At 40.8% G+C, this 14,380-nt stretch overlaps 1 protein-coding gene across 7 annotated transcripts in view; it reads right to left on the reverse strand.

The window, feature by feature from the left end:
* Positions 1-1,782: 1,782 nt before the first annotated feature.
* Positions 1,783-14,380, reverse strand: part of dlgap4a (discs, large (Drosophila) homolog-associated protein 4a) — an 81,870-nt gene continuing 69,272 nt past the window's right edge. For 4 of the 7 annotated variants that reach the window (XM_039799578.1, XM_039799584.1, XM_039799579.1 and 1 more), the window contains 7 exons: positions 8,777-9,219; positions 8,555-8,652; positions 7,526-7,558; positions 6,978-7,408; positions 5,868-5,959; positions 5,236-5,388; positions 1,783-4,366 (listed from right to left, as the gene is read on the reverse strand). In XM_039799578.1, the coding sequence (XP_039655512.1) occupies positions 4,142-4,366; positions 5,236-5,388; positions 5,868-5,959; positions 6,978-7,408; positions 7,526-7,558; positions 8,555-8,652; positions 8,777-9,219 (1,475 nt within the window). In that variant the 3' untranslated portion in view covers positions 1,783-4,141. The remainder of the gene's footprint in view (positions 4,367-5,235; positions 5,389-5,867; positions 5,960-6,977; positions 7,409-7,525; positions 7,559-8,554; positions 8,653-8,776; positions 9,220-14,380) is intronic. The other 3 variants (XM_039799581.1, XM_039799582.1, XM_039799585.1) reach the window with 3 other exon arrangements.

Here is a 14,380-nt window from a genome sequence, read left to right on the forward strand (position 1 = left end):
CATCTCTCCGGAATACTTTGGATCTTTTGATTAACACCAACTAGTAGTAATGCAAAAAATAAAATACACCTGTTAGGGTAACACTCGATTTGTTTTGACACATTATAGCCTTTGATGGAAGAAGTATGGAGATCTTTTACTGAGATCTTGTATTACAAGCAAATCCTGCATGAAAACTAAGTAATGTTAGCATAGCAGCAAAATGTACTTAAAATATCAAAAGTGCTCTATATGTAAAATAGCATCATTCAGAGTGTTATGTTTATGATATATATTGTTGGATTATTATTACATACATTTTAGCAATTTGATATACTGTTGCATTATATTTTGTAAAATGTTAATCTAAAAGGTAAGGAGTGACAATAGCTGTTACATAAATACAGTGTAGTAAAAAGTACATTATTTCCCTTAGACATTTAGTGAAACAGGAAAGGGCCTTCCCCAAACTGATGCCACAAAGTCGAAAGCAATTGAAACTAAGATAACTAGAAGAACATCCCTAGACCAAAAGCATAGTGTGGACCGTGGTAGCCACATACTTTTGGTCAGTTCATGTCTGTGCGTATGCATTTATATTGCTGTTATACCTAGGAAGAGTATTATTTGTATGACCATGTACTAAGGTGGACCAAATTAAAATGTTTTGCCGACCCTTGTTTTATTTTAAGTTATAAAACAATGAAAACAAGTGAGCACTAAAAAAAAAAACAACCTGTGGGATCACAAAGACAAGTTTTCTGGACACTGTTTCTCTGCTCCAGATCCAAGAACAACAATTAGTAGAATTGAGGTAATTTGTTTAAACATATTTCAGAGGAAAAACATACATGGATTCCAAAATTGAGTGGCACTCGTCTTTAATTCTACAGATTATTTCATACAGAAAATATGCCACGTAACTCGTTGCAATCACAATTCTTTATTCTCTTAAAAAGAAACTAGCCTCACAGTGTCTAACTAATACACCATAACATTAAACAACCCTTTGTCTGTAAGATATGTGCTTATTTTGTAAAATAATGTTCATCAATACCAGATAATCTGGTACAACATTGTTTTTGCTCCTTTTCCTAGCTGGATCTCTGAGAGGACAGATGCCAAGAGAGAGATGGCCACGAAGGTGGGTAGCCTACTGAAGTCAGAATGGGCTTATAATTCTCAGTGTTTCTGTGCATCAAGCAAACACAATGACTCAGTCTGTACCCCAAAGATATTCCTAGATAAATTGCAGAAATCACTCAACCGTTGAATATTGCCTCGTCCACATGGTGGTTGAATAGCACATCCACATCATTTGCGTCCAGAGTTGCACCTTCTGGTCATTGTTTGTCCATTTTGTAGCCCTTTGGAACTCAGGAAGTAGTGGTAAACAAACTGTCTGAAGATCCCTGATCAGGTCATGCTCTCTTAATGTTCAGTATGCGGGCAAATAAAGGGATCCAGCTCTCAAATGACATGAAAAAGGAGGACTTTCCAACATTTGTCACAGTTATAAACTCTTACGTACTGCACATACCCTGAATGCCTTACACAGATTGAATAGTTTCAGATCGTTTGCAAGACCTATTTAAGGAGTCCTGAAAATTCACTGGCAAGGATCTTTGTATATTTTTATATGTAAGAAGGCCATGCTTTTAGAGATTACACAGTAACAATAAAAGGTCTAATCTAATGCTTATGATTTATTTGTGTGTAATATTAACTTAGAAGCTAATATTACCGTTTGTATTATGGATGAGTGCAATAATAATAAAAACACAGCAAGAATGATGACCAGGACATGTAGCAAAGGGATGTTTAATGATTTCTTTGGACAATGAAATGCACATGTCCATTGTTGATGTAATACAAACAAGAGAATAAGAAAATCAACAACTTGGTGTTGTGTCAGCATTCCCAGTTCAACGTCATTTCTCGTGTGATGTTTGCGGAAAAAAAAAAAAAAAAAAAAAAAAGATTCAAAATGGAGCAGAACAAGATGTCTGGAGTGTCACGCAAAGACTGACCAGTAGGGGGAGAGCCAGCTCTTACTAAAAAAGAAAAACTAGTGAGTCAACTTACACTTGTGCATGGGTATCTGCTATGCCCAGTTCCACTCATGTACCCTTTGGCACTTGTATTTCCATCTGAGAAAACTGAAATGTGGAAAATATTCCAGTCCCATACTCAAAGTGTCATGAGTTGAGTCAGAGACAAGGCATAGCATATCTGGAGTGAGCAGATGGAAACACAAACAAACTTGGCTGAGAATGTGCACAAAGACTTCAGAATTCATGAGCAGATTAAATAAATAAAAAAAAAAAAATTAAAATAAAATCACTTCGCATAAAAGCTTTAGCCAATGACACCAAAATGTTGATCATTGCCGTCTTCTTGGCACAATATGAAGTCCCTCGCAGCACCATTGATTATTAAAAGTACAGAAGTCGAGACAGGGTTAGGTCGACCTCATTTCAGGTGAAAGTCACAAAACGTGTCAAATTACATTAAAATTTTAAATTAAAAAAGATGTACCACAGTTCATTATCAACAAACGGGTGGGGGTTCAAGCTGCTAGAAAGGATAGCGAAGGAGACCGCCGATTTAAGCAGCCAAATTAAGCCTGTACTTCACTGCACCAAACCTTATTTTTATTACTGAAGAACACCGAGTAGGCCTGGATTTCAAATATTGGTCATTTGCTCTGAAGCATTCAGCCAGTTAATTTGTGGTTACATAATAAATAATCCAGCCATAGTGGTTTTTACTGTTGAGTTTGTGTTCAACCTGAGATTTTAGTCATTTCAAGGGCAGTCAGTTCATAAAAGAAAAAAAACAAAAACATTCATCCTTCATGCTAAGAAAGTCATATTGGAAATGCTGAATTAAATAATTTAAGACTGGGTACCTACTGCATTGCTCGCTCTAATACGCTTTATTATTGCTATGCTATTCCATATCCTTCCCGGTGGCAAGTAAACCCTGACCCTATCACACGTAGTCTTGTTGAATGGGAATGCCATATCAAGTGGTGAATGTCTTGGTCCCCTGCATCGCATGAGGATGCAGTGAAAGTCAGAATGATTAGGCAAACGAAGGTGAGCAAACTTGATCTGAGGTGAATGGAAAGTGCAGTGATCAAGTCAACATGAGCTGTAAATGCATACAATTTCATACATTCCTCGGTAGCTCACTGGCAGGACAGTCATTCCTCACATCCCTTCACAAAAACAAAACAAATGTAAGACTTTAAACATGGGTATTCACAGACACAGACTGTGTAGTGCGCGTTTGTGAAAAGGACAGGAAGAGAGAGAGGTGGCGTGAATGATTGCATCAAGTGCTAATATATCATGATAGTACATGTACTCGATCTATAAAAAAAACTACCTTGGTACTGAACACTGACCTCTTTCTAACAAATAATCTGGTATACAACATTTACAAAATGAACATTGTAATAGTGTGATATTTATAATATATATGCTACTGCCTTCCTCTGGTTCTCTGCATTTTTAAACCTCTTAGAAGATTAACACCATCTTATAATTTGTACACAGTAAAGCGTACACACCACACCAAACGAGTGGCAGCCTAATACAAATAGAGTAGAGGAAGACTCTGTGGACAGTGAGTTCACCTGCATGTGTGTCCTGAGTGTGTGTGTGAATGTGTGTGTGTGTGCGTGTGTGTGTGTGTGTGTGGATGGTGGTTCAGCTCGTAAACCAGGCAGCCACAACTTTCTGGTAGACTCAGCAGTGAAGGGAGGTTTAAGAGAGAAAACTTCTGGGATACCAAGATTCTTCAGCTCACAAGGTACAGGATGTCCTTATCCAAGATACTTGCACATTTAAGACAGTCCTGAATATACTTTAGGAGATAATAATTATTATAATGTCAATAATAACAATAATATTAAACATATGTCAAGGTTATTTCTGTCCCATGGCAGCAGGGTGATAATCTGCATTATTCTGGATGGTTTCGTTGCCCTGTGATCCCTGCGTTTCTCCTGCCATCAGCTGTGTTGCTATGAGGGATCGGCCTCTGTGCATCTGTTGTACGTCTGTGTGTTCGTCTCAGATCTGTCTGTGTGTTTGTGTCAATGAATGTCTGAACGGAGTCCGGATTTTCCTCGATGATCTGTGCTGGTTCACTCTCAGAGGCGGGTCTGGGCCTCGGGGACGTAGATTTCGATGCTATCGGCGCTTTCCGTGGCGGAGTTCTGTCGTACTGAAGCCGCGCGCTTTGCTGCCATCAAACGCTTCCTGGCTTCTTGCCGCTGTTTGTCTCCAGCCGAGTCCACGCTCCTGTCCTTCCCCGCCGACAGCTTGGGCTTAGTCTGCTTCTTTGGCACAGATGATGGAAGCTGCTTGTTTTCATCCTGAGGAAATCATGTCAAGAAGGAAAAAGGAATAAGGTACGATGTGGTGCAAGCTGGAAACACAACCTCCAGCAGTGTTGACGAACTCGCATTTGTAAGCCGTGAAGCATTTAAATGGTAAATGGACTGCATTCATAAAGTGCTTTTCTAGTCTTAGCGATCACTCAAAGCGCTGTGCACTGCAGGCACCATTCACCTTATTCACACACACACACACACACACACACACACACACACACACACACACACACACACACACACACACACACACACACACACACACACACACACACACACACACACACACACACACACACACACACACACACACACACACACACACAAAAAAGGGTGCCACCTGCTCATCAGGCAATATGGACCAGGGATCGAACCACCGACCTTCCGATTGGTAGACTCCTCAAGGCTTGAGTTTAGGACTACAACTTAATGATTTTCATTACTGAATAATCTGCTGATTGTCTCAATTAATTGATTGGTCGCTTTGTCAGTAAATAAAATTTCGAAAACGGTCGTTATAATCCACCCACAGCCAATGTTGACATCCTCAAATAGCTTGTTTTATCTGTCCAACGGTCCAAATCACAAAGACACTTCATTTATAATGATTTAAAGAGAAAATCAGCAAATCCCCACTTTTGAGAAGCCGAGACCAGCAGATGTTTGGCATTTTTTTGCTTGTAAAATGACTGAAACAAATATATTGATTATCAAAATAACTTTAAATTAACTTTTGGTATAATGATTAATCGAAAAAAACTCTACTTGAGTAACTGCTCTGCTCTCGACAAAAAAAAAAAAAAATTAAAAAATCTTGAGTATAATGAAAACTGTCTGGCACCAAACATCACCTTCTTCTCTGATTTCTCAGGAAGTTGCCAGTTGTTAGCCTTCAGTTGGAAGAGCTCATCAAACTTCATGCTGATGTCTTCTATTGAGAGTTGTAGCAGATCCCAGAACCCTGCGAGGTCCTGCGCTGTTGGTCGTGGGTTGGCATTTACGTTCTAGAGAGGAAAACGAGACAGTATAGAGAAGTGATGGATGAATGGCTTCGGCCAAATCAGAGAGAATCACACCCACACCCACACCCACACCCACACCCACACCCACACCCACACACCCACACACACAAAGAGAAAAAACTTTCAGAGGCGATTACATTTCAACACTATTGGACCTGTAACAGAGAAAATCTGTCAAGAAGGAACAGCGGGACAATAAAGTCAAGTGAACAAAAACCTATCACAGTAAATCTAGACTAGATAAATCCTCTAGATAAAAAGAATTACATTGTTGCCAATTCCTCTCTAGATGTAATGTAATGGGAAGACTGGGTGTTAGTGTGTGCAGGACAAATGATGGTGGCAGGAGAAAGATGAAAGAAAACTGGGCTAGTAAGAGTTTGAGAGGCTAACAAAATCACATAGTAAGTAGGGTAGTACATCGAGAGAGGGATTCAATAGGATGTAATGAAGGCACTCACCAAGTTCTCATTACAGAGCCCTCTGAACTGCTCGAACTTCTTTGTCATGAGGAGCTGAGCGCTGCCTACTGCACTGCGGATCGTCCCCAACACTGCGAAAGAGAATATGATAAATCATCAACAGGTTGTGTAGAGATAATAGAAACATTTTGAGTTTAAAGAAGAGATACATAATGCTGCAAAAAGAGATGTGAGATCCAGAGTAAAGGCAAAAGTCCTTTTTGTACTTGAGAGACACAGTTTGAGAGCTAGACCAAGACATAGGAGTAGGGGACTATGTAGAGTTTATCCCTGTTGTCTAATAATGACATATTTAGGTTAACATTTACCAATTAACATTCTAACAGTAAACGATTTTTTTTAGATTAAATCAATCTTGGGGAGGATAACAAATTACTCTTTATACAGCTATTTTACGCCTTAAATATTCGTATGTAAATGGAAATTCATAATTCAGGTCCACGGAGAGCAGAAAGAATGATAATCGGATAGAGCCGCTACATCTAGTCTGCTCCTTGCTCATTTATATTTAAAGACACTGCAGAGATAGATCTGCCTAAAAGCCTGAGTGGTATTCTGGGAGATGAAAAAGTGAAGGGACTCTGCAGTTGCTCTGTTACAGCTAAAACAAAGTACCCCCCTTTCCTTGCGGTGAGTCGATGGCAGTAATGACTGTCGTGCTGAAGTCTCGTTGTCCGTTGTCAACATGGACGAGGCCTGACCTGATCCCCTGTCTGTGGACCTCACTAACAGGGACATCATTTAAATTCTTCATGTTACGGACTTGACGAGCTCTTTACTGTACACTTTGAGACGTCTGATCTAGAAAGGTTCTTTATAAATAAACCTTAATTAACTTTTCAAGAATAGGGCATTTGACTTTGAAGACTTCATATCTAAAATCATTATGACTAAAAAGGCCCATTTTGGCAGCGTCAGGCCTACCGCCACTCTCTGAACTGGAGTATGGCCGACCCTGATTTGCATGTAGCCTGGCAAAACCAAATAGATTGCGATGAGATTTGTGATCTGGCCAACAGAGCCGAATATACCTTATTTGCATAAGGGTAAATGAAAGGGTCATGTATTACATGCAGTTCTATCACTTACCCTCCTCTGACAGATTGTTGTCTTTGGTCTCCTGCTCCATCTGCTGACACCAGCCCTCCATGCGCCCCGTTTCTGCCTGCAGCAGCTTCAGAAACCAGTTACCGTCTCGGAGGCAAGCTGGTGTACCGGGCTGAACAGCATCCCCTTGCATGCTGTAGTTTCCGGTCTCCAGGCTGGGATCTGGCGGTGGAAGTGAGGAGGGGTCCAAAGCTGGGTCCAGAGTCTCCGGGGGCGAGGTGGATATCCTGGATGGGGCTGAGGTGTGTTTAAGGGGCTGCTGTTCCATGGCTTTGTCCTGTCTGCAAGGTGCGGTGGCATTCCCTGTTTGACTGTTGGCGCAGTTGGCTGTGTCGTTTTCTGTGGGTGCGGCATCCTGGGACTCCTGAGTCTCTGTATTCTGTCTGGAGGCCATGCTGCTATCCCGGCTGAGACTGCAGAGACATGCATAAACATCAGCTTCTGACTGACCGTTAAATAAATAGCGACAATGAAGTGATGTGTCAAACATGTTCCACGGTAAAAGTTGCCTGTCAGTGAGCTTAACTCACAGGACATTATGGCAGCTGATGGTGCAGTACCATCTATTGAGAGAGGGCACAAAGTCAGAAAATACACGATATCGAGGACGGTAAGCAGGAGGGAATTAGCAACAATTCAGGTATAACATAAAAGCCTAGTAGACTGCTGCCTCAGAGATAACGACGAGGTGAAAAGGAAGCAGGTTGTCATACAAATGTGAATAAGGGAAATTACAGGGCACTGGGAAAGTTTAAATGCTGCATTTTCATCTCACTACAGTCAAAACAAGAGTAATAGGACATCAATCAGAGTCGTGGGCTGCTGCCAGGCTGACCGCTGAATGACCCTAGCAACAGTGCTGCACAGACTGCTGATTCGCCAGCCTAATGGGCAAAAGAAAGAATGACAATGTGATTGTGTGCAGTTATGTAGGGAAAGGCAGGAGAAGACCAGCTACAGTGCATTCAGACAGACAGGACGTCTAGGGCGGAGGCACCCTGTGGAACTTTGCTTGTAAACAAATCATGTTCAAGTTCAGCGTTAGTGACCAAAATGCATTGTGTATATCCTCCTCCAATGTGTTGAATGCATTTTATTTTTTAATAAACCATTTGCAAAAGCCAATTTATTTAGCATTTTAAATCGTGCATCGGTCACATCCATGTTAAAACATGGCTTGATAGCAGAACTAGTGAAAAACTCCACAAGGTACCTTCAGGATTTTCTGATTTAAATGCACAGTATATTAAAATATGGGAATTGTACATTAACATTAAGTATAAGTGTGGTTGGATTTTGGCTGTACTTTAACCCATAGCACTACGCACACGCTCAGCAAGATGTGTACAAAAATGGAGGAATAGAGAATGAAAATCAAGATGCCATGTGAAGTCACCCGCCTATTATAGCTCAATACACTTATTAAGAGCAATATTAACATATGTATAGGTTGATATCCTGTCTTCTAATATCGAGTACATCACAGCATGCTGTGATGATCTCTGATGACCACTTGTGGCTATTATTCACAGTTACATCAAATTTTAATGTAGACTTACGGCCTGCCGTTCTCCACTTGAACTCCAATTGACTGAAATTTAAGGGGTGCAGTCAGGGGTAGAGGTTCTTCTTTTAAGACTGGCAAAATGCAATCCACCTAAAACAAATCATGGGCAACAGAAAACCGGTCAAATACAACTGTGAATGTGGCTTTTGTCCCCTCCCAGGATCACTGTACAACAGATGAAGTACAACTCTCAATAAAAGTAGACAATTCTTACCTGAATTCCAATAGAGGACAGTTTCCTCTTGGTTGCTGTGGGGGGCTGCTCTAGGGTGAAACCAAAGCTCAGGGTGTCATTTTGGGACTGGGTAGATGTGGAAGTGCTGGTAGTGGCAACGGTGGTGGTGGTGGTGGTGGTGGGAGGAAGGTCACGAGGGGCTGGAACAGGATGTACAGAGCCTGCAGCGGGTGCAGGGGTTGCAGCAGGAACAGGGACTGGTGGAGGTCGGGCCCCCTTAGCCAGACTGCCCGTGCGGATGCTACAGAGACTGTCAGAGGAGTTGCTGCGTCCTGACTGGCTGTTGGCCTCACTGCCGCGGTCCTGCTGGTCAAGGTATATGTCTTGGGCTGACTCTGTGCTGCTCTGCAGCGTCACTGAGATGAGGGGCTTGGATATGGTGCGGGGTGGGACAGGAGGAGGAGCCTTCCTATTGCTGACTGCTGACGGAAGAAGAAGAAAGAAAACAAGAGAGCTTAGAATAAGAAATCTGCTCTTCGTCACTTAAGACTTCAGAAAGAAAGCAAAAGTAAAATAAAGCTGTGCTAATAGACATAATCCAGCTGGTGCCAAAACACAAAACCATAAACATGGCCCATCTGAAAAACACTTTGCACTGCACTTTGCCCTTACTGCTGCCTCTATCAGGTTTCACTTAAAGCTACCTCTATGTTTCCTGTTAACCTGCTGGTGGTTGTGTTCCATTGACGTCAGTCTGTCTCTGGGGATCTTTCTTTACATGCCACACCTTCACAGTCCTTTTGCTCTGGGGACTATCAGACAAGACAACTGCGCCCTCACTGACCATAGCCCTATTAGACCAAACAGTTCCAGGAACTGTGGAACCAAAAAATGTCCCTTTTGTGCTTACCTGTTTGCATTTTCAACACCAAGATGGACCATAAACAAATGAAAACACGGTTGTTGTTTTGTTGATGTTTCAGTGGATGGACAGCTCTATCTAAATCAGAATCTCTGAAAACATCACATCTCCACATAGTCCTCCTAGTCATAGTTCAGTTCTAAAGTCCTAGTGCACCACGGAGCGTCTCCCCAGAGGAGAAGGCTGTACCAGCATCTGGATGTTTAGGCGACTTTGCCAACATTCATGCCTGCCATGCGGTTATTTGTACAATAATACAGCTATAAAAAAATAAATTAAAAAGAACTAGCAACTTTACGGTGTTGGATCACGGTCATTGATCTCTCCGTTTTAGCTACAGAGTGAGGCATCACACTTCTGTACCATCGTTGTTGGGAGTTGCACATGCGCAGTAAGCACTGCTAGCTTGTCAGTTGCAGAGTATGAGGGCGTGCCATGCTAGCAGCTAGGCGAGCATTATAATGTGCGTTACAAAGTGACGCAGTTTGTGAACAGCGTTTTCTGTTGGAGATGGTAAGTCCCTTTGGGATGGACTTTGGGCTTTTTCACTTTGTAAACCTATAACGTGCACAAAAAAAGATATATAACACAATAAAGGAAAGGGAAAAAGCCAAAAAAGCATAATATGACCACTTTAAATGAAAAGGCTCAAAAAGCCCCCTGCACACTAGAGCTAGGCGATAGAGAAAATCGAACTGCCTCGATATCGCAACGATATTGTATGGTTGACAATTGATGCTCTCACAAAATATTTACACAATGAGATTTTTGATAAATAATCATCAGTATTATATAGTATATATTTACCCACTTAATGACTAAGTGGGTAAAGGCAAATAATAGAACAGCTAGAACACTCTGGTAAGTTCAGAAAATCACTTTACTGTAACGCAGCGTTCAAAACCAGGAAAAGACAATAGTTGTGTCATATTAGGATATCCAAAATGTAAGATGATATACAGCCTCATATATCGTGATAATATTGATGTATTGCCCAGCCCTACTGTACACTACCTGCTCAGCTCCAAACAGCAGACAGACACAGGTAGCAACTAGCATTTAGCTGCTAAAGAGACAGATATTTCCTTCAGGAGTTAGAGATCAAAAACAGAGCTAAAAGAGAGCGAATATTGGACTTGCGTTCGACAGATGGACAGCAACACGACTCCAAATGATATGATAATGTTGCTCTGTAAGTGCTGGATGTGTAAATAAGCAACTGTTCCCCATATCGACATAAAAAGGTGATCATATGTCAATGTTGTGTTTACAACTTATTTGCGTGTTTCTATGACATAAAGTGCACAAATTCATCCTAAATGTTCTTAATGTTATGAATGATGTGAAATGCACCATGTCTCTATACATCTGCAACCTTTTAGATGTTTAATTCACACAATCCATTAGTAAATAAACTTAATTATCATGCTGATGGTCAACAGATGACATACAATATAAAACACTGCTTTGACTTTTAATGAAATTACTCACTAACAATTGCACTGTATTACTTTAAATCAGAACAGAGCCATCAAATGGTAGACTACTTAACATAAGTGACATTTTGATGCTGACAGACATATGAACCTTGCTAGATTCACACACTCTTTCAACAGCAACTGAAATAAGGCCAAAGACAATCTGACTCAGGGATAAGGAACTGGACTGGTGCCTCTTTTACTGTCATCAGTCTGACTGCAGGGTTGTGGTGGTTGTACAACAACATGAGAAACCAGGAAAAACCACAGGCTTTCTTCAAGAATTGAGAGGATGTTGAGTCGGTTTTGTGTAGATGCTATTTAAACAGCTGGCTGACTTTCAACATATAGACTAAAAGAAGCTGGAAAAAAAACAGAAGACAAATACTTTTACCCAATTACAGCCTTCGCCGACACACATGATGGATGAAATATTTCTTGAAAATTTCATGACCAAGAAAGTAAATAAAGGCTGACTGCTTTGGATCAATAATGAAAATGTAGAGTTTATTCTCTCCGGTAGTGGGCTCAATCTTAGTAGCAAAAGTAACACCCTGTAATTGTGAGGGTGCTGCACTTCTGTCATCAGCCGGTGAATCATAGCACCTTAAAGCCCTCATTTAAATCCCACTGACCAACATACACAAACATAGCTGCGGAATCCACTCCATGCAGTTCACAAGTCGCTCATGCAGCCCTGACTGACCTCCCCTCTCAAAGAACATATCCAACCAACAACGGAACATTTATTCCCAAAGCTTAGACACTTCTTTAAGTACTCATAGCACAGACGCATGACATTCCCAAAGTTAATTATCATGTCCTACTACACCCAGAGTCAACACACGTCTCTGTCCCATTTGCTGTGTCTAGAAGGCTGCACTGCATCTCTTACTCATACACAGAGCTATAAAGTTGTTTGCACTGTAATCGATCACCTCTTTTTGCCAAATATCCACACATGCAATTCCCGCTCGGCTCTACCATAACACAACTTAGGCGAAACGACAAACAAATAGGCTAAATGCTGTTTACGACCAGTCATAGTGAAGTGGGCTAGTTGCAGATTATTCACACCCTTAGTAAAGAACACAATCCATTTTGCTGTCCTAGGGCAATATGCGGTGTGATGGCTGGCTCCATATCCCCTACCTAGGGGCTCAGTGCCAAGAGCTGATTATGAGATGGATGAGCTGCCCAGACCCTGGACCTCAGGGGCAGGACCTGCTAATAGCTTTCAACTCAACCTTTTATTTAACTTGTTCAGAATCCTAAAGGTAATCCCACCTTCAAATCATAACATGTTTCTTTATCACAATCAATGCCTGACCAATGAATGAGCATAAGTCCAATTTAAAGATATAATTGTTTAATTAATCAATCACCGTACATAATTTGTTGTGCTATACATGTTTTGCCTAATATAATTAATGTCCTGAGAAAAATCCTGTTTTCTAGAATTCTTATATTTATCGGTTTTAATAACACTTGCATTTTGTTTAATTCACATGCGTCAATTATTGAAAATGATTATTCAAATGCCCGATTTACGTGGGTTGTGCTGCAAAAATAGCCCATATAATTAGTTTTAAATAAATCCGTCATCGAACTTGCCTTTTATATCATGTAAGATTTTAATGATTCGTTAATTACTGATCACATGGTTGATAAGGAAACTGCTTAGTCCAGCGTTTAAATGAAACATGTCAGCTAGGCTAATGAAAGAATGAGAAAGAGAATTCCTGCTTTACGTTGACAAGTTATGTGGACAGCAGCTGTCTGTGAATCACTTATTTGAGGGGCCCAAATGCTTCCTCTCGCAATTACAACCCTGTCAACACTGCTATGATCATCAAATGTTAACTAAGTTGGATCACTTATGAAAGCACTGCAGTCTCTGACCCAGGATATGCTCTGGCTCCATCAGCAGGTCCGTCTGAGAGCTATCAGATGACCACTAATGGGCCCTCCACAGCAGGTTAAAAAAATTGAATGTACATGATTTGACTATTTTCAATGCTGTTGCCATTAGCATCGTTTACAAAAAAAAAAAAAGCAGGACTAGCTTCTAGTCCATTTTAGGTGAGACTGTTGCGTGGTCTGGTAAGGTTTGGGATTAAATACTGCTGAGCTCATTCTTGAGTGATTTTGACTACAGTCAAGTTTGTTAATTAGGCTGCAGAGAACTTCTTTGCGAGTGGAGACAAGCGTGTTCAACATTAGTTTCTACTGGAGCAGCAAGCTCAATATACACAAAAGCCAAGCACGCACCCAAACTTAAAAACAGTATTGTAGCCTAGTGTGGATGATGAGCCTTTGTGAAACTCTGGATATGAGCCAAGTATCATGAAAAGAGGTGGTAGCAGAAGCTCTGTCCAAGATTAGCAGTCTTATTGTAAAATAGAATGGCAGGCTGACAGGCTGGGGGAGTCACAGACAGAGATTAGACCAGGACACATGGCTGAGCATGACTTCTGACAAACAGATTAAGCACACAAGGCACACCATTCAGCAAACTATGTTATATTCAAATCTGACCAGTAAGCTGGCCTGTGCTATATTAACTGCAAACGTTGGCATATAAAATAAATCTTTGCTCTAGCCCAAGAATTAATCTCATGTCAGCTGGGAAAACTATAGCATTATCTACTGGAAAACTGATGAAATTACAAATATACTATGTGTACATAGTACTAGGAGGTCAATTCCTATGGTGATGCAAGATAACAGATCTTTTGCAGCGCACCAGGATTGCGTATAGGGTTTTCCTTCAAATTTGAATCACTGTGTAAATTTAAATGATAATTTGATGCCATTTGGTTCTCACCCCACTGCTAGTGCTTATAATTGGTGTATTACATGATTTATATTCATTTTGTTGACACCTCAGTTTCAAAAATCTGATTTGGAATAGGTGACGTTTATCACAATAGCTTCATGAATAAGAGAAACAAGCTCGAAGGTATGAGTAAAGAGGCAGCAAATCATTGAGCACTGTGGACAGACTCCATGACAGAGAGGGCTATCTGTTGAGACAGAAAGACAGGCAGGCTGCCTTTTAGCAGACAATGCTAAAATACCCCTAGGGAAAAAAATAAACCATTACCCAACACACAGAGCAAGAGAGTGACAACACCAAAAACAAAAAATGGGATATAAAAACAAACACCTTAAATTTCATTAGGAGTAATACAATTTGTTCTTCTTTAGGTGCTACTGTGGCTAGTATTCCAAATTCAATAT

The sequence above is a fragment of the Perca fluviatilis genome, chromosome 5 (assembly GCF_010015445.1).
Source record: "Perca fluviatilis chromosome 5, GENO_Pfluv_1.0, whole genome shotgun sequence".
Lineage (NCBI taxonomy): Eukaryota > Metazoa > Chordata > Actinopteri > Perciformes > Percidae > Perca > Perca fluviatilis.